This window comes from Acipenser ruthenus, chromosome 13 (genome assembly GCF_902713425.1).
Source record: "Acipenser ruthenus chromosome 13, fAciRut3.2 maternal haplotype, whole genome shotgun sequence".
Lineage (NCBI taxonomy): Eukaryota > Metazoa > Chordata > Actinopteri > Acipenseriformes > Acipenseridae > Acipenser > Acipenser ruthenus.
Genome location: NC_081201.1, coordinates 29,355,308 through 29,382,639, shown reverse-complemented (window position 1 = coordinate 29,382,639; position 27,332 = coordinate 29,355,308). Strand labels below are relative to the sequence as shown.

The 27,332-nt window shown below is 38.3% G+C and overlaps 1 protein-coding gene across 2 annotated transcripts in view; it reads left to right on the top strand.

Annotated features, from left to right (window-relative positions):
- The window catches only part of LOC117418198 (zinc finger CCHC domain-containing protein 24), a 55,463-nt gene extending 28,943 nt beyond the window's left edge, over nt 1-26,520 (top strand). The window contains exons 3-4 of one of the 2 annotated variants that reach the window (XM_034030933.3): nt 16,419-16,583; nt 20,418-26,520. In XM_034030933.3, coding sequence (XP_033886824.1) covers nt 16,419-16,583; nt 20,418-20,531 — 279 coding nt within the window. In that variant the 3' untranslated portion in view covers nt 20,532-26,520. Of the gene's footprint in view, nt 1-2,309; nt 3,364-16,418; nt 16,584-20,417 lie in introns of those variants that run through there. The other variant, XM_058985033.1, reaches the window with a different exon arrangement.
- Nucleotides 26,521-27,332: the final 812 nt, after the last annotated feature.

The window sequence follows — 27,332 nt, the reverse complement described above, 5'->3', positions numbered from 1 at the left end:
GTCATGGTGCGTAGTGTAACATGCAGTAGGACCTGCTTTGGAATATATTTAATAACATTTCACAGTTTAGGAACCCTGACTATAGACACATTCCAAATTGGGATTCATGTGGTGGCTGTTGCACATTGTACGTAGGATTTGCTGTTAAATTCTTTTTAAATTCTGACATTTTGGCTTGAAGTTAGACTGAATGAACCGTCCAAGGTTAAGCCAATTTAATATCAAATACTTGGGTAGATCTGTCTGGAAATTGAATCAGTAGATTGTACTTTAATCTACAGAGTCAAGGATGTCTGCCAAAAATTGATGAACACTTTGACCTTTGACAAAAAAAAAAGGTCTAATATAAAAAATTGGAAAACTTCTCTCCATGACTATGATTTAATACAGAGAAGATGCTAAGCATGTTTGAGTGGAAACTACCAGGTTTCAATTTTGAGCTGAGCACACAGAAGATACTTGTCATTGTCTCTCTGAATGGGTGCAGAGAGATGTTTAACATGGTTAGGTGTGACGATGACCATCATACTGTACCAAGGCCATAGAAACAAGCACCAAGATGTGGCCTGGAAGTCAGCCCAGTGTACTTTATTCAAATATGCATGTATAATCCATTTTGTTTTGCTGTAGAAACTTTTGTAGGAGATTGTTTTTAATTGGTTCAAGGTTTCCCCACAGAAACTTGTTTTGGTCTGCCAGTGAATTAATAGAGATGGAAGATAATGTTTAGTAGAGAAGAGGTTAAACTTTTTTCTTTTTTTTTTGCTTTTGTAGCAGCTGGGGTCCACTGTGAAACTGGGCAGCTGTGCCAAACTAAACAGAAAATAGGAAAGAGCTCAGGTTTGTTAGTCTGGAGTAATTGACCACATGGTGTCCAATGGTCTTTGTGTTCTCATGTTCTCTGGATTGGAGTCCCTCGGGAACTGAGGTAGGGGTTCCAGCTCCGAGGACTCCATTGTTTACACTGATGGTTTCCAGATGCTGGCAAAAGGAGCAGCCAACCTCCTAGGGCCTTTGCCAGGAACCAGGAAGCAGTCCAGGGCTATCTGGAATACTTGAAAAACATGGCTTTCTTTTATAATAACCCAGAAAAAAAGATAAAAATTATCTTTGTTTTGTTTCAAAACTGATTTAAAAGACCACTGGCTTTTGAAGTGCCTGGTTTTAATTGTGAGATAAAATAGCTATTCATTGTTTCTACTTTAGCTGATATGAGGTATTTAACTGAAAGCTCCACTATTACACATTTTTAATCTACCTAAAGTTCAAAACACAATTTTTCAAGATGACAGAGAAAGTTTATTTAGGTGGTTAGGCTGGAATCAGTGGTGTTGTCATACCATCCTCCATCAGACTGATCATGTTTCAAATTGTCACCATCATATTCTACTGGTGAACATCTGCTGGTGACATGTTTTTGTGTGCCACTATAAAATGTCAAGATTGTGACTGCCATGTAGTCCTTCTAGAACCAAGTAGTTTTTGAATAGTGGTATTCTTGACCAGTTCATGAGCTCGCTGCCTGTGGAATAATCGCTTGAATACACTCTAGCTTTCTTTATCTACCCTTTCTGTCCTTAACCCTACCATAGCTCAACAGCTAAACTGAAGTCCACCACATTGAATTCTTCTGCTAGAAAGTTTATATAAAAACAGTAGCACAGGTGGGGTACATCTCTTTTTGCACGACTGTTGAGAGTTGTGAGAAACAGAGCATTTGACTATAAAATCGTTATGTTTTTTAAATGTACAATAGCATACATTCTGTAATTATTTATTTTCATGCAAAACATAAGAATTATAGACTGTTTTTTTTTTAAAGTGGTTGTGTAATATTTGATTTTCTAACATTGTAATGGATGTGCACCGTATCAGTTTTTTTAAAAATATACTTTTAGGTTTTGGCTGTCCTCTATCGCCAGAAAATTTTCAGGGAAATGTCAGTTCCTTAGAGCACAGGATTTGTTTTTTTATATGAAGACTTTTCCTGAAATCCTCTTCCTGTCTCCTAGCTACCCTTGTACTCTTTATTTTTTTTCTGATTAACCAATTCTATTTTGAGAGTTGAATAAAGGTGACATTTGGGCCTTAACTTTATTAATTATGTTAAATTATTTTATGTGTCCCATCTGCTTGGCTTGGAGAGGTTGAACTGCAGGGTTACATAAAATGCCTTTAAGCCCTTGTAGCCCCAGTCAGACAGAGGATTGTGTTTGAAAACATACAGGTGTTGTCAGAAGCCACGTTTCTCATTTCACAACACACCTGTTTCCCCTGTCAGCTTCTTCTGCGCTTTCTTTTCTGCCCAGGCACAAAAAGAGACAGCTGCACTTGTAAAGGACCCAGAGGACCCCCAAACATTGGCTACATTTAGTCTGTCTGGTTGGAATGAATGTGTAATTGAACAGAAGTTATTTTCAGCACCTGACTATAGCTCTAACACTGGACTTGTCTTCGGCACATTGCTGCGGATGTAACTGATTGAAAAGCACCCATTCTAAAGTGAAAGCTACACAGCTGATGGATTACAGTGTTATTCTTGAGTTGAAGCTGACTGTTCTTCAGCCATCACTGCTGAACTGGGACAAAAATACAAGAAAGTCCAACATCTAAATAATGCTCCATTTATAAAGCTATCTACACAAGAATGTTTAATTTGGCGTGCATTGCAAAATCACGTGGTTCAGAAAGTTTCTCTTTGTATGAATAAAGGCATGTCCAGTTATCACAAAAAGGCAAATGCTTGACTGACACTGGAGACTGAATAAATCTCACCCCATATAAAGGACTTGGCCATTCAAATGAAAACTGAGGGGTATTATTTGCCTGTCCAGTGTGTCTGGAGAACCTATAGTACTTAAGCCAAACTCTATACTGTCACCTGTGAATAGAGGGCTACAATCCCCTCCCACATTTGTATCAATTGGCTACAAATCCCTGGAGACAAAAAAGGATGGATTTTTTCTAATATTACACCAGTATTCTGTGTGTTCATTTTGTGGTAATTAGAACTGTGATAAAGAATAAATCTTGACTGTATTAGAGAGCAATGGAAAGTCATCACATCACTGTGTTAAAAATAGAAGGCCTTTCAGAATGTAAAATCTGGACGTAATGTAAATCCTAACACAGTAGGTTGTGTGAATAAATGTGGTAAACAAATGGGTGCTGTTAACTGTGGATACATTACAGTGCCATGATTTTTAATTCGAGAAACCAATGCACATTGGTATTATACATTCTAAATGAGCAATTTTAAACCAATTAAGTTTCATTTTATAGTAATACATACTTATATTTTTCTGTGGCATTGAATACAAGTTTAAACAGATTTTGTATCTGTTTTATGTTTTTGTCCAATAAATGCAATAAGATGAAAAGCAGTTTGTACTACTGTATTATTGTTATTGGTATATACAATGCAAGATTTCCTTTTTAAGGTCAAAGACATGTTCTGGAAGGCATCTTATCTTGGCAAGCATTATTTGATTATTTGTACTTTTGAGGCATAAGCAATTAGGAAATAACACTTACTACCCAGGAACAAAAAAAAATAAAAATTTGTTACATGGTGTAGTTAATTCTCAGAAATTAAAGTTCGTTTTTGTCCAGTGGGGACCACAAATAGCGTTACTCTCATCAACCAATATTGAGAGGAAACCATACTTCCTTGCGCCAATAGGTACCACAATGAGTGTTACACTGACAGGAAACCAACATTTTTTAGAGATTAAGATCAGAATCTCAGAATGATGAGATGACTCGAAAAATCTCCCAAAAAAATCTCCAAAATGTAAAAATTATGACAAAGTCCTGAGAATTCTCAGCTGGCTGACTTCATCTTTTAAAATACTGCTTGTTTTCTCAACTAATCGTGTAGTACTGATGACAGTATAACACAACCCGCTTCCAAACTGAAGGTTTTAGTTTAATCAAATCCCACGCATGCTAAACCTTTTTTTATATTTATATTATATATAAAAAAAGATATTTTTCGCAGGCAAATGTTCAATTTTAAAACAGAAATAAATCATTTAATATAAATGATATAGATGTCACAATAAGTCCGTTCCCTAGTATATTTCCATGTTGACAAAACAAGTTAATTGTCATTAAACTCGGATGTCCTGTAATATACATATGCATGGATAAAAGTGCCTGGGGTCTGTGTTACATGCTGTCAGATCAGAACTTCACTAACACTGAGCATGGGAGCTACAGCATGCTATTTCCCATATTACAGCTGTACACAATTAAAGGTGCAGTCACCAATTCCATGCACAATATTTAAAATATAAACATGCTGAGTTCATTGCAGTCATCAGCTGCATAGCTGAACCATTCAGCAGAATGCGGCAACAAACAAGTGATTAGAGACACAACAAACCTGGTTGTAACGGGGTAGGTCTCGATTTTACAACAGCCATTTAAGATTGCACATAGTTACTGGTACACCTGGTGGTCCTTGCTGGAAACACTGGTTCTGGAGATGAAAAGGTTGAAAACCACTGCTCTAGAGCTCTTCTCTAATTGTGAGAGCATTAAGAATCCACACATACTGATCTGTTCCAGTACATGGATGTTGAAACAGTGAACAAGTTCCCTCTTGGCCTTCCTGCTACATACACACAAATATGACAGTTCAGCTGATCGCCATTGCAGAACACAATTTCTTGGGGTAAATGAAGAAAATATACCACCCAGTCATTTGTCTATTGGTAGATAACTTTTGCAGTAGAATTGTAGTGTGTGCAATACCCGATTTGTGGGACATCTTGTTTACTAAAATGTTTTGACATTTTCCTTATTTTCAGGGATGCCAAGATATTTTGTAGACAAGGTGTCTGACTGGGTTAAATACACAAACATATATTTCAATTGTGGATGCATATTTATTTTGATGACTCAGTCCAAAACAATATTGCTCCACATTTGCTCTGTTTATTATAAGAACATAATTTATATCTTCATACATTCCTATAATTTAAGGCTAAATAATCCAACCGACCTAGACACTTCAGACATGTGTTTCTATAGTAAAGACTTACTCAGATCACTGCACCAGTGCTCCTCAGTCGTAGTCTGCTCTTGCTGTGTGAGCATTGTTCAGCCTTCATGTTCATTCAGTCCTGACCCTCATTTTAGTAACCTTCGCTCAACTGTGAGCAGAATATGTAATGTGACCAGCTGGGTGAAACTCGCTGTACTTGTGTATAACCTATAAGTGACAGTTTAAATGAATTAGATGGGATGTTGCGTGCCCCTAATTTGTTCAGTTTCGCACTACAGTACATTCAAAAGTAAGTAGCGATGTTCCGAAAAATATAGTGTTACACGTCCCCATGTGTTGCTACAACTGTTGAAATAACATACATGTAACTTTTCATTGTTAACATCCTGACAACTTTTTACACTTCTAACTAAAGTCTGCTTCAAAGCTGTTTTTAATATGGCTGCTGTAGTGCACTACTAATGTAAGGATAATTGCCCACATTGTCAAACAGGTGATCCATGATGTGGTATGGAAAAGAAAAGCCAGAGCACATGTTTTTTTGTTTTTTTTTCCTGCAGTGATTTAGAGGACAGATCTCAAATCCCAGTGCACAAGAGCGGCCATTTTGAAAAGAGCGTTGAAACAGATTTGAAAGTTATAAGTGTAAAAAGTTGTCCAGATGTTAACAATGAAAAGAGAAATGACAGGTACATTATTTAAACAGTTGTAGCAGCACGTGGGGACGTATAACGCCATATTTTTTGGAACCCTGCTATTTACTCTTGAATGTACTGTGCTACTTTCCACCTTATGTTTCCTGGAATTTAAGCTTGTACAGCATAAATGAACTGAATGCGCCATTCATAAAAGTGGTTAACGCAGATATTTTTTACAGGATTGAGATGGAAGTAAGGCTCCCATTGCATATCTTGAGACATTTTAATCTTAGTTATAATTATCTAGTTCTATAGCTCTACACAAGATCTTTATACTATAACTACAAGTATGCTAGTATGATGTATCCCTGTGAATCACAGGATTCAAAGGCCAAGCAAGAGTTAGAGCCCAAACATTGATAAAAGGATTGAAACCTAAACTCCACCCTAAAGTTATGGAAAGTTCCCAAATCTCAGAAATGAGCGTGTGTGCGTGTGTTTCCTCACTATACAGCTAGCCAGAATTCCCACAAGGAATACAAAGTGTGAAAGCACAGTGCTTAAAAAGGACCTCAGGGAGTAATTTGTGTTATTTAGCCTCAGTCTGCTTGTTTAAAGCCTATACAGTTAATTTTACTTCAGTTAGATATTATATGTGTAGTACAAACATCAACTGCTAGTATATTAAGGGCAATAGGAAGCTGCCCGTTTTATGGCACTTTCACCTAATGTCTGTTTGTGTGTGACTGTGGGAGCATGCAGGGTGAGAGATAACTTCCTTCAGCAGGAAGAACATATTTAGTCTGCCTGTACTGTGATGTGCAGCTGGGTGTTTGCTGTTGCACCAGGAGGAGGAAGTGACAGGCATTGATTGTGAATCACTGCCAACATGTCCGTTTTTAAGAGAATGTCCCCTAGCAGGGATTGGTTGTTACTGCTGATGAAGTCCAGGGGCTCTGTGTACAAAGGGTATCATGTAGAATAGGGAATGCATTATATGAGATATTATGTACTTCTACTATACTTCAATAGCCATATGTTCACAAAGCTTTTAGACTACATGGCTGCAACCTATGGAAAAAGACATATGACCTATAATAAACCTTTTATTTTATTATGTATTCTAAATATTCAGGAAAGGCCAGCATCAAATTAACAGTGTGCAAAAACAAATGCATTAACCTATTAATAAGACTATTAGATTACAAAGACATTAAATACATCAAAGGGGCTTAACATTAACTGGAACATAATGGTTAGAATGCTCTCATGTAATAGTGTCTTCCTTTGTTTAATGAATTGATCTACAGTGAAATTCAATATTGCCAATAGACGAGACAGTAGTGAATACAAACTTATTTGACAGGTGAACTTCGACTGCCTTTTCTCACTTTCTGATGATTATTATGGAGTAATTTGGTTTTCCTGCTGTTATGATATTTATATGTGAATCACGTGATCATTGTTATTATAGCCCCTCCGTTCTAAACTATGACATAATTTAAAGCTGACTTTTTTTATGATGGGCTTGCTGTTTTCTTGCATTATATCAGAATGGAGTTCATCTGGTTTTGATTTCCTCTTCCCCTAGTCCTTTATGACTTGATTGGAGGGCCCGTTGCAGCTGGGAGGGATGACTGTGTAGCTGTGGTATTCGTCCTGCAGAACAGAGGCCTAGCCCATTGGTAACTCAGCATGGCCTGGGCCTCCATTATTTTCCTCAGGGGAGCACAGATGGAGGGAGGGGGGCAATTTGAAATCCTAATTATCATTTTTTTTCATTTTGAAAAAAAATGATTTACAGTTTCAGGACTTGTCAAGCAGTAAAATACTTTAATCACTTTTCTGCTGAATATTATTCCTGGTTTTAAAGTTGTTGTTTTTTCACCCATTGTCTCGTTTCTTTGTGTCAAGCACTTACAGCACATCCTCATTCATATTTTCATTATTATTTATTATTATTTGTTTATTTAGCAGACGCCTTTATCCAAGGCGACTTACAGAGACTAGGGTGTGTGAACTATGCATCAGCTGCAGAGTCACTTACAATTACATCTCACCCGAAAGACGGAGCACAAGGAGGTGAAGTGACTTGCTCAGGGTCACACTATGAGTCAGTGGCTGAGTTGGGATTTGAACCGGGGACCTCCTGGTTACAAGCCCTTTTCTTTAACCACTGGACCACACATATCTAAGTCATATAGTTTGAACATTCCCATTTAGGACAGGTAGTGGATGGCATTTATAGATGGGAATTTTAAACAGGTTCTGAAATGCCTAAAAGCAACTTTTATAATTTTATGCTAATATATATTTCTCTCTTATGCTTCAAGTGCAGCAATAGAGCTAGTTCGGACCTTGTAATGGTGATGTGCTTATGGAAACAAGGCACTGGAGTTGCCAACTAGAAACGGTCTAGTGGTCTCAGCAAGACAGCTGGCCTCATCTGTGCTCTGAAATGCTGGTGTGCAGAGATAATCAACGATTCTGCAAACTATTCAGAGCTGTAAATGCTTGGCAAACAGTACTGAAGATACAGTGCTAACTGCTATGGATCCTGTTTATGGCATTATTAGCCATCATTTTCTGAACTGGGAAACTCTCTATAATCCGATTAAACATCAAGGCTTGCCACTTTTAGTGCTGTATTTAATGTTCTGTGAATTTCATTTAGAGTACTAATGCAGGGCTACTAAACAGTATACCAAATGCAATGTAATCTTCAGTACTCTCATTAATCTGGTACAGGACTGCAGGAAACATGTAAGACTACATATGGCTATTTGTGGCCACTTAAGATAATATTATTTAGAATAAGATTCATACCATTTCTGTATTGATTTGCACATGCTGTGTGGATATCCATGATGTATTTATTATTTTGTATATAGTTTATATTGGTTTGCATATTTTACTATTCATTACTGTATTTTTAGCATGTTTCAAAAATGAATAGCCTGATTGCAAATTGTATGTTATCCCAGGGACAGGGAGACACTAATATCTTTCTGATTATAAAACATTTTTGAAATCATGTAAATAATAGACTTTGCATTGTACTACAGTATCCTCATCAGATCCATAGCTGTTCTTCTTGATTTAATAAGAAATCAGTTATTTGAAAAGTGTATATTTAGATTTTCTTTGAGCAGTGTGGGTTTCTAAGGAACTTCTGTAAATATGCACAGCTATTAAATATTTCATTAAGATTCAGTGTCTGGCTGCGGTCCGAAGCCTAAGGCACTGCCTTTATGAACTTGTTAGCAACACAGATAGATTTTTTTCAACACTGGCCCTTTTATATGATCAGAACCTTAGGGCAGTGAACTGGAATTCTGATGCAATGTTTTTCAGCCCTGCTTCCAACTGAGAAAACAACAGGCTTATTTGTGTGAGATTCAAAGTGTTGGTGTTCAGCTGCCTTCGGGAATGCGTGTCTGCACCGCACAAAAAGAGGATAACTTGAAAAAAAGACTCAGCAAAGAGGAGATCAAGTCTTTCCATTGAAACCCACTTTTTACTGGCTTGTATATCCTGCTATGAAAAGGATAGTGTGTTTATTAGAGCAATATGCCAAATCGACAATTTGAACTGTTGGCACATTCAATAATTGATTAATTAGTGGGTTTCAGAAAGCTAATAAAATGTTGCACATGCAGAACTAGACTACATTTGAAAGATTTTGATTTATGCCTGCGGTGTGAAACAAAACTACATAGTCTTGATTTGCTTATTGTTTGAATTGTTTCCTGCCTGAAATAGTTACACCACAACAGGTCATAACTGTTAACTGCTCTGTTGGTTTTCAAAGATTATTCAGGGACTGAATGGATTTCCTACCAGTAGCTGTCCACTTTCTGAATACACTACACAAAGTTATTACGTTTCATTACAGTGGTGAGTTCACAGTGCGTGCTTTGGTTCATTTCATCTGAAAGTCCCATTGTTAAAGCAACAGAGAGTAACCGGCAGCAATTAAAAGTTTACTTCCTAACAGTAACATTAGTAGTGATATTCTGAACCCTGATACTGCCATTGTGGGATTTGGTTGACTGTTTAAATAGTGCTTACAAAACTCAAAGTCAGTAACCCAGTTTAGGACTGTATTCAAAAGTAGGTGCTTACTGTTGTAAACAAACCATCATCTTTGGGCAAAGACTGAGGACATATGTTGCATTGGTATTCTCGTGCTATAAAAGAGGCTTTTCATAGCATTCCGAATTCTGTATAACATAATTAGTTCAGCTATAAACTGCCAAATGCTTGGATGTATCTTGGAAGGAGGAGAATTATTTAACAGCAGAGTCCCATGAGAGGCTTGGGTGTTGAAGATATTTTCCGCTACATTGAACATGGTGACCAAAAAGGATCTAGTGTCACCAGATAGCAGCGTTTTCAGTTCTGTAATTTTTTTTATTATGACTACAGTAGTTTAGAAAGGCTCAAGCAAATTAATAGGAATGGCAACCAAATACAGAATATATGTGTTTTATTTGCGCAGCCAGAGCTATGAGCCTGCATCAAAATACATGAAAAACAAAAACAAGGCTCAGTCCTAAGACTCGAAGTCTTTCAGACTCAATATGATATTCTACAACTACATTTTCTACACTATTTAAGAATCATTTGGATTTTCAAGAGAGAATGGGATATAATTTAAAGCGTTGACTCCAGTCTTTAATTAACTCAGTTTTTTTGAGAGGTAAAACACCTTTTAATTTTATAAAACTAAAACCAGACAACTGAGTTATATATTTCATCTTCTCTTAAGCATTCTCACAGTATTTTATATCTAACAAATAAAGCTTTGTATCTCATGGGTCCTAATAATACAGCAGATTAGCATAGTACCTACTGTTTCCTGCTGCTTTACTAATGTCTAGTCAGTTCCAGCTGCCCTGTCACCACACAATCCTTCATTCCACTCAGGTAACTCATTACTGAAGTAACATTGTGTAATTTTTTATTATTATTATTATTATTATTATTATTATTATTATTATTATTATTATTATTATTTATTTCTTAGCAGACACCCTTATCTAGGGCGACTTATAATTCTTACAAGATATCACATTATTTTTACATACAATTACCCATTTATACAGTTGGGTTTTTACTGGAGCAATCTAGGTAAAGTACCTTGCTCAAGGGTACAGCAGCAGTGTCCGCTACCTGGGATTGAACCCACGACCCTCCGGTCAAGTGTCCAGAGCCCTAACCACTACTCCACACTGCTGCCCTCAAACTACAATTTAGTTCTACTAGTAGTATTACTGTACTTAGTTTCACCATGTTTCCTAGTAAGAGTTTTCTGATTTCATAATGTTGATCAAAGTTGAACTACTTGTTGCCCTCTAGTGGACATGTGAGGCAAATACTGTACATTACTTAATCATTTCATGTACACATTTCAGATAAACTAGATAAACACACAGCCTTGTACTGTATAGTATGTACTGTATATTAGCACGCACAGAAGAATACAGAGAGCACAGTATATTCTTCCAGTGAATTCCAATTTGCTACACTGAATAGTTTGTTCAAATTCAACTCATTACTTACAGTTCTGTTATTTTCTGTTATAGTTTTAGAAGGAATTTTTCAGGCTATAGAGGGTAATTCAAGAGATTAGGGGTCATTTTATTGGCAGTAATAAGCCTGAACTGGTATTATTCTGATTATAATTACAAAATGTAAATCTCTTTTTTGCATTTTGTAATTATAATTTGTATATTATTTTAGTCTACAAGCATAAACCAGAAAACAAGAACACTTTGTTAATGAATCAGCTTGCAAGGTTTCCTGGCTTTGTAAAATAATTTGTGGCCGAGATGATTAAATATCAGTACCAGTAACTACTGTCGAAAGGGTAATTTTATTTAAATGTTTGATAAACAAATAGAAGCAAAACAGTAACTTGTAGTGAAATTCAACAGATGCAGTTGATTAAGCTTACTCACAGATACATTTTACATAAAATATATTTTCCACAATGACCAAGCCCTGCTATGAGCACAACTGCTCAACCAGTGAGCACAATCTTTACTAAAGCAACAATCAAGTACTGTGCACATTATTATCTAGATTTCATTTGACATGCTGGGATCCCAGAAGCTATAAAATGTAGAAGCAGAAACAGAAAACCTCTTATCATAAAAAGGACCACAATGTGGTTGATCAAAGCAAGAGGGCTGCAAGGTATTTTTCACCAAGTCGCTTTTAATAAAGTGAATACTAAAGGGAATGGGTTAAATGGAAACCACATGTACAGCTATGGCCAAATGTTTTATATCACCTATAATTTCAGGATTGAGACATCATTTTAAAAAATCTTTTATTTACCATCATGTAATCAAAGAAACTACAAAATGATATCGCAAAAGTCTGCCGGAAGCCATAATAGTAGTACAGGTATTTCATCTTAGATTTGGAAATGTCACATTTTTAAATTTGTCAGTTTTTCGTTAAGTATATGGAAAACTACAAAGTGGTATGTAATTCAATATGTTAACGTAACATTATTCAGCAGGTTTCATTTCGACTTTATGAGGCTGTCACAAAGACGGCCGGAGTGGGTGGCGTCAGACCAGAAACAGGAACACAAACGACAGAGAGATGGGGTTTTGGTGAGGCTGAACGCGGGATCGCGTTCAGCATTTAATAAACAGAACAGAAAATAAAAGGTTGGAACAGACAAAAACACTGGACACGGCACTACACGCCAAAATAAAAAGACAAACAAAACGTACTAAACACTTAACAAACGGTGCACGGAGAGACAAACAAACACGGTGAGTACAAACACTTCTAGATATTATTTTCACTTTACTACTTTACGTTCTCCTTCTCTCTCACCCGTTCTCCACTCTCGAACACCCAACCCAGACTGAGTGCTACGTGTCTATATATACTGTTGTGCTGGGATTCAATTACTAATTAATTATTCACTTGAATCCCAGCACGTGAATTCATTACGTGCAACCCCGTGCTCACATATTACATTTTAAATGCACGTGCGTGATGTGCAATCCCGTGCCTAAATACAAATATACACTTTTTAAATACACGTGAAACACAGACCCGTTTATATCCCGTGTACCAATGACTATGCACCAACATTTACACACGCAACATACAACACAAATGCACACAGGGACGGGGCACATTGCCACATATACCCCCCCTTGTGCGCAGCACACATGGCCTCAACGGCCACCTCCCCCCTTAAAAATCCAGCAGTCCAGGACAAAGTCTCGGGCTGGGAAGGGAGGCTTCAGTGGGCCCATGGCTGGCCATGCTGTCAGCACCCCTGCCGGTAGTGGCACGGCTGACAGCCTGTTGGTCCCGTCCTGCAGCGAAAAAGCTGCGGGGGCAGGTGGTCCCCCGACCTCCCCCTTCTTCGTAGCCGGCAGCTCCCTCCTGTGGGGCTCCGGCCACAAGAACTCCTGCAGCGAAACTGCTGCTGGGGAAAGTGGTCTCCAGACCTCGTCCCCCTTCTTTGTAGCCGGTAGCTCCCTTTGGTGGGGCTCCGACCACAGTACTGCCGGCAGCGAAACTGCTGCAGTGGGAGCAGGTCTCCTGACCTCCCCCACGATCTCCGGCAGCGAAACTGCTGCTGGGGTTGGTGGTCTCCAGACCTCCTCCCCCTTCTTCGTGGCCGGCAGCTCCCCTTTCTGGGGCTCCTGCCACCGTACTCCCTGCGGAGGTACGGGCAGCAGAGGCAGCTCCTGCTCCTCTGCTCCGGGCGGTGGCGGAGGCAGAGGCAGCTCCAGCTCCTCTGCTCCTGGAAGTGGCAGAGGCAGCTCCTGCTCCTCTGCTCCTTCCGGTGGTGGTGGCGGAGGCAGAGGCAGCTCCTGCTCCTCTGCTCCTTGCGGTGGTGGTGGCGGAGGCAGAGGCAGTTCCAGCACCTCTGCTCCTGGAAGTGGCAGAGGCAGCTCCTGCTCCTCTGCTCCTTCCGGTGGTGGTGGCGGAGGCAGAGGCAGCTCCTGCTTCTCTGCTCCTTGCGGTGGTGGTGGCGGAGGCAGAGGCAGCTCCTGCTCCTCTGCTCCTGGAGGTGGTGGAGGCAGAGGCAGCTCCTGCTCCTCTGCTCCTGGAGGTGGTGGAGGCAGAGGCAGCTCCTGCTCCTCTGCTCCTGGAGGTGGTGGAGGCAGAGGCAGCTCCTGCTCCTCTGCTCCTGGAGGTGGTGGAGAAAGTGATACCAGCAGGTATTCATCCTCTGCTGGTGGGGGAAGTGATACCAGCAGGCATTCATCCTCTGCTGGTGGGGGAAGTGATGCCAGCAGGCATTCATCCTCTGCTGGTGGGGGAAGTGATACCAGCAGGCATTCACCCTCTGCTGGTGGGGGAAGTGGTACCAGCAGGCATTCACCCTCTGCTGGTGGACAGGGACCCAGCAGGCATTCACCCTCTGCTGGTGGACATGGCGGAGGCAGAGGCAGCTCCTGCTGCTCTGCTCCTGCCGGTGGAGGTGGCGGAGGCAGAGGCAGCTCCTGCTGCTCTGCTCCTGGCGGTGGTGGAGAGAGAGGCAGCTCCTGCTGCTCTGCTCCTAATGGAGGAAGTGGTGGAGGTGGCGGAGGCAGAGGCAGCTCCTGCTGCTCTGCTCCTGCCGGTGAAGGTGGCGGAGACAGAGACAGCTCCGGCTGCTCTGCTCCTGCCGGTGAAGGTGGGAGCAGCGTGTAGTCTCCTGACGACGGAGGTGGGAGCAGCGTGTAGTCTCCCCCTTTTTCAGGGGACTGGTGCTGCTCTGCCTCTCTTGCAGGGGACTGGTGCGGCTCTGCCTCGGAAGGGGAAACCAGCAGGCATTCTTCCTCTGCTGGTGGAGATGGGGACAGCAGGCATTTTCCCTCTGCTGGTGGAGGTGGGACCAGCAGGCATTCTCCCTCTGCTGGCAGCTTGGTTCCTAGGGTTATGGAAGCCCCGACTTTCCTCTCTTTGGGCTGTGGACGCACCGACTCCTCCCTTTTGGGCTGTGGACGCACCGACTCCTCCCTTTTGGGCTGTGGACGCACCGACTCCCCCCTCTTGGGCTGTGGACGTTCGGGCTCCCCCCACTCAGGCGTAGGACGTTCGGGCTCCTCCCACTCAGGCGTAGGACGTTCGGGCTCCTCCCACTCAGGCGTAGGACGTTCGGGCTCCTCCCACTCAGGCGTAGGACGTTCGGGCTCCTCCCATTCAGGCGTAGGACGTTCGGGCTCCTCCTCCCCTGGCTCCTGCTCTGGGCAGTCCTCGTCCTCATGCCCATAGGCAATGCACATGGTGCACCAACTTGGCTCCCTCTGCTTCCTCCTCACTTTTCCCCCTCTCTGCCTCCTTCTCCTCACCTTCCTCATTTGGGCTGGTTCCTCCTCCTCTTCCTGGAAGGGGCAGACAGCCACTGTGTGCCCATACACCCCGCAGGCAAGGCACCAGCCTTGGTCCTCCAACCTGCCGAGGAGCTCCTCCAGCTCACTGCAGCCGTCTCTCCAGTTCCAGCCTTCCATTGTATTTTGTTTTTATTTATTTATTTATTTTAAATCCAAGAAACTGCGGTTCCTGCTCTGGCCTGAGTCCTGGAGGCGCTGTCGATCCCACGCAGGACACCACGTGTCACAAAGACGGCCAGAGTGGGTGGCGTCAGACCAGAAAAGGAATACACAGAGACGGTGATGGTGATGAGAAATGCTGAGTGCAATGGCTGCACTCAGCGTTTAATGACAAAATAAAAGGTTTAAACAGAAAACACGGGACACGGCACTACACGCCAAAATAAAAAGACAAACAAAACGTACTAAACACTTAACAAACGGTGCACGGAGAGACAAACAAACACGGTGAGTACAAACACTTCTAGATATTATTTTCACTTTACTACTTTACGTTCTCCTTCTCTCTCACCCGTTCTCCACTCTCGAACACCCAACCCAGACTGAGTGCTACGTGTCTATATATACTGTTGTGCTGGGATTCAATTACTAATTAATTATTCACTTGAATCCCAGCACGTGAATTCATTACGTGCAACCCCGTGCTCACATATTACATTTTAAATGCACGTGCGTGATGTGCAATCCCGTGCCTAAATACAAATATACACTTTTTAAATACACGTGAAACACAGACCCGTTTATATCCCGTGTACCAATGACTATGCACCAACATTTACACACGCAACATACAACACAAATGCACACAGGGACGGGGCACATTGCCACAGAGGCAAAATGAGTTCATTCTATAGGGTGATGCCAAACGTTTGACCATAGCTGTACCTGTGTGTTTTATAGCAGAGCTGGCTCCAAGAACTGTATATTAAATCCATGCTATCCTTTTTTTTAAAGACCCTAATAATTGTGTTGAATCACAATGTGGCGCTCAGAGAAAAGGTTGTATGTTACTAGATACATTTTTAGTCTGTGCACCAGCCTATGTAATAAATTGTATGTGGTACACTACATGAATAATTGGCTTGTTAAGAATAAGCCTTTTCAACATTATAGCTATGCACTTACCACAATGGTTCAACTGAAGGTCTGAAATGTCAAGGTTTCGCAACTAAGTATATGCATTTTTTATTATTTATTTTGCTAGATCAGTGCTTAAATTATGGTTTGTCATTATACTGTACATTATTTTATAGTTTAAATCATATTCTTTAAAATTGGTGGAAAAATGTAGTTTTTTTTTTGTGAGTGTGCGAGACAGAACCTGTAGCCCCATTACATCAACTATTAGAATTTAGAATGGAATTTAGAATGGAAGAACTAAGTATTCATTGTCTTACTTTCCAGGCCCGCCCAAAGGGAGAAGGCCTAACTCCATATCAAGGGAAGAAGCGTTGCTTTGGAGAGTACAAATGCCCTAAGTGCAAGAGGAAGTGGATGAGCGGAAACTCCTGGGCCAACATGGGACAAGAATGTATCAAGTGCCACATTAACGTTTACCCCCACAAACAGGTAACAAGAGCTTAGCAAGAAACACGCCATCCGATGAATACAGTAGCATTCCCAACATCTCGAACATTTCGAAAAGTGCCTGCAATCTTTACAAATATCTTCTTGTTGTACGCAAATGAAACTTTGGTGAAGAACATACAGCAGGTGGATACTGTATATATGACAACTCTGGACTTTCACTTTGGCTGATCTGTTTAACAATCCTATTACCTATAGTGCACAAATCAAGTACATATATACAACCCTTCCACAAGTTATAACTCGTGACAGGGATCATCTGGACAATGGCAATGTTAAGATGCTTGTATTTTGCATGTGTGAATATTTCGTAGTGTTTTCAGCAGAAGAAGTTTAAGTAGTGCCACACATTATACTTTTATGAGTTGAACACAGGGTTCTATATGCATCTCCAACTTCATAAAGGATTTGTCGTCAACCTTCATTATATCCAGATATGCCTTGCATGATGTGGTCTCATTAGAGACTTTTTTTCTAATTTTGGTGGAGCCCATGGGCCACTCCAGTAAGCTTAGCTCACAACAATGGTTTAAACTACTCAGAAAACATACAGAAGAGACCAAGCTAAACAGAGCTTTCCATTAAAATAACCCAACAGTATTTTAGAAAAGCTGTTTGGAATTTAAAAGTACAAAATCAAAAGAAAGATCTCCAATGGTTTGACATCACTAATCACTTCCAGTTACTGCAATTACTTACGCAAGCCCATAACTCTCCCAAGTAACCGTTTTCACAAAACATTGATCATCTGTTTGTGATTACGTTCGACACAAAGCCAAATTGCAAGATAAAGCATATATTCCGTGCTGTTGAAATGGTTATGTCTGGGCAAACCTATTTTGGAAGTCTTGCATGGTAATGTTATTGTTAATGAGAATAGTGAAATGGACCTACGTTCTGTCGGAGTTTACAGAAAATGAGCCATGACAAAACTGGTGTTCAAATCATTTCAGGCTGGCTAGTTTATCTTGTGTGATCTGCCAACTGACGGCATTGCCTAGCACTGTTAAACCTGTGCAGCAAAAACCAGCTACGTAAACACCTAAGGCCTGCTCTGAAGTGTTCATAGAAATCCATCATACATCTGGTTTTTTCCTTATTGAATTTATTTTCCTCTTGGATTAAGTGAAATTAATTTGGGGATCCATATCACAGAACCATTACTGAGTTTGGCAGGATTTGGCACAGTTGACAGTCTCTACTAGAGAGAGCACCAGGACAGAATGGCAGGAGTGATTGTTTGGGCCAGGACTGAGGTGCAGTGAGGATTGTGGGATGGGATGGTAACTAGCAGTGAGCCTGACTGTGTAACAAGTTGATGCTCTGTGCAAACAACTCGCACTGCAAGCAAGCATTCTAATCAGTATGCAAAAGAACCAGGCTTGTCTGCATTTGTGGTTATAGAGCTTTTAACCTCATCTCATCTCACCTCACCTCAACTCACTGACAGCTAGTAAAAGGCTACCGGGGTCTTTGCAAAGACAATTCCTGATTGTTATTCCGTATTTACAGGGCAGCATTTTACTATACGCATATTATTGTTAGACTTGTCTTCTCTCTTCCATTACAAGTCTTTTTATACCCTGGCCAGGGTATAAAAAATATCCTTATTCTCAGTGCCTGTCAATGATTCCAGGTTTTGCTAGAAAAGGGTATAGAAGTGAGTGTGAACTTTAACTTGGCTCTGGGGGTTTATAAGATAAATCTCCCATTGTTCCTGAAATATATTTTTTCTAATTCTTTTGAGTTTAAAAGAAGATATTTTAGTTCCTCTGCTTTTTAAAAATACCCTGAATTAAAAAAATGCCATGCTGTGTTTCTATTTTATTTATTATTTAGTATTATTTGCAGTTTGTGACTTGTCTGAAAGGAGGCTCTTCCCCTTTTAATTGTAAGAGGGCAGTATGCTGTTTTTTTCAGTAGAAGTGTTCACATTCACAGCACTACCCACTTGAAATATTCTGTCCAGTAAGCAGCTGGGAAATAACATTGCATACCCACAGGTTCAATAGCTAATTTTGATCTTTGCAGGCATTATCTGGAGTATTCCATGCTGTAATGTCTGTATTAAGCACAGTAAGAGCTAATGTGACCAAGTACACAGAAGTATATGTTGAGCACTGCAGATTATTACACAGTACTGTAAGGACATGCATCTGAAATGGAAAAGGCAAATAAGTGTTGGAAATTGTGGTTTAAAAAAAAAAGCTTATCATTTAGTGTACTTCATTGGGAATTTAAAAGATGTCATTTTATTTGTTAAAAAAAAAAAAAAGATTAGTGGTCTCTCTACTTGTTTTACCATATTGAACGTCATTCCTGGAGCAAGCTGGATTTACCATAAACTGTAGTTAATGAGCTTAATGTCTTTAGCAGTCAAGAGTATGAAGATATTAACCTTGCTGGCAGAGTTAGCTGCATCGTTAAACTGCAACCTAATGCCAATCATTGTTCACTACTACACTGATAAACGGCTGGCTGGTGGGGCCTCTTACTCTGACTTTCACATCTGATATCTCTGTTTGAGAAAAAAAAAATGGAATGCTGTCCAATGAATGGATGCAGACTGGTGCATAACTTGTAGAGCAGGCGTGTCACTATGAACAGATTTATTTCAACTATTCCAAGCAGGCTGAGCTGAGTCACAACAGCCAAAGCACTCTCCTTTCTGCTGGTATCCAGAAACCATCATTTGGGACTTGGAGGGAAACTGTATCCCCCTTAGTTTTGGGAAGAATATATTTTATTTTTTTACCCAAAACAACTATTTAATCTAAATCCTAAAATATAGTTCCACATTTAGTGTATTTGCTTTTTTCATCTATATTAGTCTCTATAGACTCAACCTCATGACCTGTTCAAAACACACTCCAGTCAAACGCTGCATTGTCTCTTCCAACTGGCCCTTAGTAACCTGGTTTCCGATGTTCATGAAATCCATCTTAAACATTCTAGTAACAATAACATTTCTCAACTGGTGGCTCTTGGGCCAAAAACTGAGCTCTGTCAATTCAGGGCGAGAAAACAAATGATTGCAGAACTATTGTTTATGATAGCTATCCAAAAAAATGTTGGCACTAAAAGGCATTCCCAGTATCCTTTGCACAATTTCCAAGAAAATGATTCCCAGGGCTGGACTTTTTTCTGCTTTTCAAGCTGGTTTGTATCAACAGACATGCAGTGTGTGTTTTCACATTAATCACAGCATGTTAAAAAAATTCATTTTGGAGGCATTTATTTTTTATTAGCAGCTAGCTGGGCTAACAATCAAGACAAAGGATCATGTAGATGGTGCAAGAATGTAGCTGGCCATAACATAGGCACCCATTTGGAAGCCAGGTACATTTATTTAATTGTGTTAAACAAATATCTTGATAAAACATTGCATCTCTGCACAGCAGCACAATCAGCTAAGACACCAGATTTGGTCAGACTGGAATTGTACAGTGCAGGTTGTAGACCTTCTAGGAGGGAAGGGTACAGTATCTGCCAAAATAATAGTTACATGAAGAAAGATTTGCCAAGGGCCTAGGCCAAAATAAATTCCTTCCAGCACCAATCATGAAACATCATATATATATATATATATATATATATATATATATATATATATATATATATATATATATATATATATATATATATATATATATTATACTTACCAGTAACTAATTGGGCTCCCATACTGACTAGGCGCAGTGTCAGTTCGCAAAGTTTTCTATTTTAGTTTTCCTATACAACTGCATGCAATATGAATTTAAACTACCTTCCTTGAGGTTCAAGTGTTTTCTTCTTCTCTCTTCTTTATTCATCTAGCGGCCCTTGGAGAAACCTGATGGCCTGGATGTCTCTGACCAGAGCAAGGAGCATCCTCAGCACCTGTGTGAAAAATGCAAAGTCCTCGGCTACTACTGCCGCCGCGTGCAATGAGTGACGGAAAAGATTCACTGCCCTGTCCCGCCGCTTGTCCTTCAGGAGTTCGTTGTCAGTGTGATCTGTACAAAGTGAAAACGTGCCAAATTTTATCTGTCTTCACTGCTAATAGGCCTTAAAATACCAATATAATGTTACATATTCACCAGTGTCGGTGTATCATTTTGAAATTATATTTATAGCATTATTATTATTATTATTATTATTATTTATTTCTTAGCAGACGCCCTTATCCAGGGCGACTTACAATTGTTACAACATATCACATTATTTCACATTTTTTTACAGATATCACATTATTTTTACATACAATTACCCATTTATACAGTTGGGTTATTACGGGAGCAATCTAGGTAAAGTACCTTGCTCAAGGGTACAGCAGCAGTGTCCCCCACTGGGGATTGAACCCACAACCCTCCGGTCAAGAGTCCAGAGCCCTAACCACTACTCCACACTGCTGCCCTCAAACTACAATTTAGTTCTACTAGTAGTATTACTGTACTTAGTTTCACCATGTTTCCTAGTAAGAGTTTTCTGATTTCATAATGTTGATCAAAGCATTATAACTGACCTTGGCAGTATTATTATTATTATTATTATTATTATTACTATTATTATTATTATTGTTGTTGTTGTTGTTGTTGTTGTTACCCATATCAGTTGCAATAGAACACCTCACAGTGATGTCTATTGAGTTGTTGTTTACAGAATCCTTTGTTTTCTTTCCTGGCCAGGTGAAAAAATATCTATTTAAGGAGGCCCGTCTGTGCCTTTACTGTTCATTGGGTCAATAGCACATTAAATTAACTGTGAATTAACTGAGCAGGGGTTAAAGAATTGGTCCCCAGGTATTATGTTGAATAATGAAACTTAAGTATTTATTATTGGAGAGCTGCCATGCCTGGGTTGTTGGTTTTGTCTGTTTCTTACTGTGCAATTCTGTTGATTTTAGCAAAGACATGCACATACCTTCTCAAACAGTGCTTCCTTATGAGCTCAGGAATTGCTGTAGATTTCTTAAGGTATGACTTTAATCCCAAAGGTGTGTATCTGTTGGTCAGTTTTGCAAGAAAGCAAATGATCCATGGTTAGATTTGTAGGTTTTTTCTGCAGCTTGTTGCTGTTGTTAAGCTCCATATCTTTTAGTTTTAGTTGAGTTGCTCATCGCTCCCAGTTATTAAATGTAATACCTTCACAGAAATATCCTATAAATAAGATAATCATAAAGGATTGTGTAGTTTTGAGGTCAAATACTTCAAAAGTAAAGTTATTAATTGACATTAAACAATATTATAGTAAAACTATAGTAATCATCTCAATAGGAATCATATTTATCTGTAAAACCATTATAAATTACTTTACTGAGTTATTCACTCAAATCAACACAATTCTGTACTTCTTAAGACTTTTATACTTCGTATAACAGCTGTTCCTTAGTTTAGACAGCACTATGTTCACAGTGTAACAATAAAGGGACTGAATCTTAAGTTATATTCAATACATTAGGGTATGTGCAGGCTGACTATAACCACATACTGTACACTGCGGGGGTGGAAAGCTGATGTAGAAGAAAATTAAGTGAAAAGTCATATTAGTAGAGAGGCTGAAATGAGGAGTGGAACTTGAAATACTTAATTGTGAACTGAAGTCATGATTTGTAGATTTGAGTTTCTATACTATTTTTTTTTTTTTTTAAATGATGCACATTTTTAAAAATGTAATCTGTTTTAACCTACATATTTGTCCACAAACTATTTTTAATAATTCCAATGATTTAAGTGAAATAAATGGTAATTACCTGAAATAAATACAATTAACAAAGGTACTAACAATTACATAAACGTATGGGAAGTTGCTTAAAAATCCTCAAAAAAATTGTGAAAAAGTGCTAATAATTTTGTATTATTTATTTAAAATTACTATTAATTACTTTGTATTATTAATCACAGTACACATGAAATGGACATATTAACTTACCGCTTTTTTTTAAAAATGTCAATCATTGTTTAACTTTAAGTGGTAGAGGTATTTTTTATAAAGGCAAAAAGTGAGGTGAGCTGAATGTGTAGCTGGGTTTAGCAACCTAGCATGAGTGGTGACACAACGTTTGAACTTGTAATTGCATCTCGTATGGTTAAGCCTTTAGAACCAATAGGCAAATTGGTTTTAAAGGTCACAACAATGCAGTTGGTGTCAACACACGTCCAGAATTACATCTTTGATGCCAGGATGCAGGGAGAGCTGTTACCTGTTATTTCATGATTGAAGTTAAATACCCCAGAGTACTGCACTGCATCTCTGCTTAAAGGGTTTTTATAACACTCTTGTTTAAGTCATTTAAAGTTAATTATAAGAATCCAGGCATTGTTTGTTTTATTTTATTTTTTTTATTGGAAACTCTAGTAATAGAGGGGAACCTTCCTTTAAAGCCCATGGCATTTATGGGGGCATTCTTAACAAGTGAATTGTAACAGACATTTATAAATACATAGTAATGTACTGTGTGTTTTTTTTTAAATTTTTAATATGGGAAACTAAACTTGAAATACTTACAACATGTACCATTCTACTTGTGTATGATGTTTCAAAGATTTTCCTGTTTACTATAATGATGCTCTGCTAAAGCTAAAACTAAAATGTAAGATATGGCTCAGTTGTGAGTACTGATGTGCATGATTTGCAATTGTGTAGAATCATTATCTCTTCAGTATTTTAAGTAATATGCAAAGCTGGTACAGACAGTACTGCAAAAAAATATTGAGCCCAGCTTAAATTTCACAAGTAGACCTGTAGAAAGAGAATGAAATACTTTTATGCTTTAAGCACTGAAATGGTAAGCTTTGGTAAGTTTTCCCCAACCCCATTAGTTAGCCAGTGCTAACTAAAATTTCCAACTGGCAAAAATAGAGACAGCTAGGAAATGTAATCTGAAGACAGCTCATGGTAGACTTTACAAATGACAGGGCTATACAGGGGTTCTTGTAACATATCTGTAACAAAACAGCCATGGTCTGATATGCATTAAGTAGGGTAACTGCAGGTTTTTTTATACTCTTCTCAGGGTTTGAATATGAACCTTAACCCTTTGAAGAGCCAGATAAACAGTAGCACAGTTTTAATACTATAAAAAAAAGTGTTGGCAAATTCCACTCTGGAAAAAAAATGTAGGACAAAAAAGTGAATTTACAGTAATTGTGTAGTTAGGAATCCTGGATAATGCCCGGAACTGGCAATTCATGGGTTAAAAATCTGCAGTGTTCAAACTTGAGGGGAGTGACATAATAGATGTGGGCGTGTGCAGTGTTGAGCTTCACCTGAAGGTGACAGATAGTTCAAAGTGATGATGATATAATGGGTGTGAGATGAGGAAAGAGAAAATAAACATGACGGCACGATGCATGAATGCTATTGATGCCTTTGAATTTGATAGCTTTAAACACTTCATCATAAAATCTTCTGTAAGAAAAAAGTACTTTTGTAAAGTATCTCTGACTGCTAAACAGAGCTTATCCAGCTATACAAAGCATACTATTGTTTTTCTTTAATGCTTATATACTTGAATATTTGACTTGCATGTTATACTTGCTTTATGCCCATTTCCACTTAGATTAGTTGACTTGGCATGCTCTGGTAATTCTGTGTAAATGCATCATTGGGCGAATGTGTCTCGATGACTGATTAAACCAAACCTGAGAAATCATGGAAGCAAAAAATAGTTAGATATATATATTTCAGAGGGAGACCCTTGTATGATAACATTTGTTTTACAACTTTTCTTTGTGCTAATATAATCTTATTTTGAACATCCCCCTCCCCCCCTCCCCCATATAATACCATTTCAGTGCTGTAAGAATGAACCTAACCTGGGTTTATTTCCATTATTGTAACATGACATTGAATTTGGTACTTTTGTATTATTTGAACTCATCAGTACTACTTAAAGAAACCATAATTAAGGTCATATTACAAAAGCAATTGTTTATTGTTACACAACACCCAAGTAAGCCACATCTTTCAGTTTCAGGATCAAATGAAAAACTGCTCTGATTTGTAAGAGAGGTTTAAATGGGACAATCATGTGTAGAACTAGAACTTTGACATATACCTGTTCATGAAGTTTTTTTGCTTGCAGATGTATTTATCTTGTGTTACATATACTTGACTTTTACAGTTCCTTTTGAGTTTCAAAGTTTATATACCATTTCACACAGTATATTGTGTGTGTGTATTTTGGAAACCTTTCTAGATGTTAAAAATGTTAAATGGTTGCAAATGATAAAAGTTCTTTCCCTGACATAGATATCTTTTGCAATGCCCTTTTATTGTATATATTCGAAGGCCACCATTTTTTAAAAGGATATTCACTATTTTAAAATGTTGTTTGTGATGTCAAATTTTGTTTGTTTGTTAAAAAGGGTCTTTTTATTGGAATACAAACGAAGCCATGAGTTTTTCTTAAGTATTTTACAATCTGAGGGGATATCCTGCAGAAAATATTAATGGAAGTATGCTTTTTTTTGTCTGTATAAAGTACGCAACAAAACTACGCTAAGAAGGAAATATTGATGTCTACATAGAATATTATATGAAGGTTGGTACATAATTCTTAAAAAGCCTTGCTCTCTTAAAAGCCTTTTTCTACTTTGTTTTGTTTGGATGAAAATATTATCAGTATTAACTAAACAATACCGTATATTATTCAAGTACTTAAACTAATATTATAAAATGGTTAATGCAGTTCATATATGTGTATTTTGGAAAGTATTGTATCCTTTTAAAGAGCAGTATTAAATTGTAATTAAAGTTTATTAGCTAGAAGGAGTAATGATGTTTATATTACATTTAAAATATATTATTGTGGAGGCATAGTAATTACAAGCAATATTGAAGTATGCTTTCATACAATTATGGAACACATTGTTGTTTAAGAAAATGTTAATAACTTTTTTTTTTTTTAAACTGACACCACTGTATACAAGCACAATAAACTGTGAGTTCTTCTAGTATGCAAAATCTACTAAAGTAATATCAACAAGAAACTAATGTGGATATGTTATTTTCAGCATAACGTAGAAACGACACAACTTTTCTATAAGTGAGACATATAGCAATGATGGGAGACGTATACGTATGATAGAATGTGCATGTCATTTTAAAATTGTTTGAAACATGTATGGTTTCCTTGAAATGTATCCTTATGTTTAATGCATGTTACCATGCTAAGAGGGAGATTTGCCTAATGTTCTACCCCAGTATATAGGAAATAGTATGCCTTATTCACTACATTGAATACTAGTGTTCACAAACTAACATGTGTTTTTTCTGAATGTAATGTAGTTTAAATTATATATATATATATATATATATATATATATATATATATATATATATATATATATATATACATATGTGTGGGTGTGTGTGTGTGTGTAGATAGCATTATGGTTCAGTTACCAATGTTTACTTGATTTTCTTTCTCTAACAATATTATATATATACAGCTAAAATGATGTTGGACAAATGCAGAGAGGCTGGAAATGGAAATGTACATGGTGATTAAATAAGGTAGGGCAGTTTATAGAGGTGTATTATCAAGGGTATTCATGGCAGCATGGTGGAATGTTCAGTGTAGCACCAGGAAGACTGCATGGGGAGGCAGTACCATGAGGTACCACAAGTGGGAACAGAGTAATACAGAACATCATATGGGTGTTCTCTGCCGGTGAGATACCACCAATAATAGTACAGTGCCCCTTATACCCACCAAGTGTTACTTGTACTGCCATGAATATTATCCTTGTAGCATCTTTCTTAACTGCTCTACTTTTTAAATCATGCTTTATGGAATTCTGCAAAAACTGTAACTCTGCTGTAAATGTCCATAAAATGGCATTCCGACATGTGCCTTATTTACTGGTTAGGTATAAAGTTTGCTTATAGTACTTTTTTTTTTTATTTTATTGCTGAATTAAAATATTGAAAGTTATTTTTTGTGTCTTTTTTATTTAAAATACTGGTATGGAACAACTTTGGATGTTATAACTGAATCCAAATCCTTATTTTATAATACTTTCATATTAGCTTTTTCATTTATTTATAAGAACTGTAACTATATTAGACTTGCCAATAGTTTGTCATAAATGTTAATATGAATGTAACTATTACTAGGTGATAAACAGAGTCCGCTTTTGCTTTATTCTCCACTTGATAGTTTTGTATCTGTTGCATAAATAGTAACTGGAAGCCATATGCATGATTCCATATCCTGTTGGAGAGGAAACTGGAACTGCACTCTAAAAAAAGCATCTCGATAATTTCCTGAAAAGAAACATTATCAGGACCAAACTAGCTGCAGCAGTTTATTCAAGTAGCTATAACTATATTGCAGATTGTCCAAAAGGATGAAAGGCTGCGGAGGTCCAGGACACATTCTATCAATTCCTAAATTGGTAAAATGTGTGAATCATGTGCATTGTGTGTTGTAATTATTTGAATCCACATATTCTCTTGCAGCTACCACAAAGTCTTTTGAAGGTACTATTTTACAGTTTAAACTTTAATTGTTTTGGATAGATAAGTGTTAGATAGTGAGGTAGAGTACCTTCAGATGTGATTTTATTTACTTGTTTACATGATTTCTCTAAAACTGCCATTATCTTGCTCTGAGCTGGAAAATCCTAGATGCCAGCAATGAAGTCTGCCTGATTTAATTCTATCATATTACAGTATGACCTCTCTCCCTGTATTATATTCTTTACAGCGGTTCACAAAAACATATTGTCTACCACTTCCAGCTTT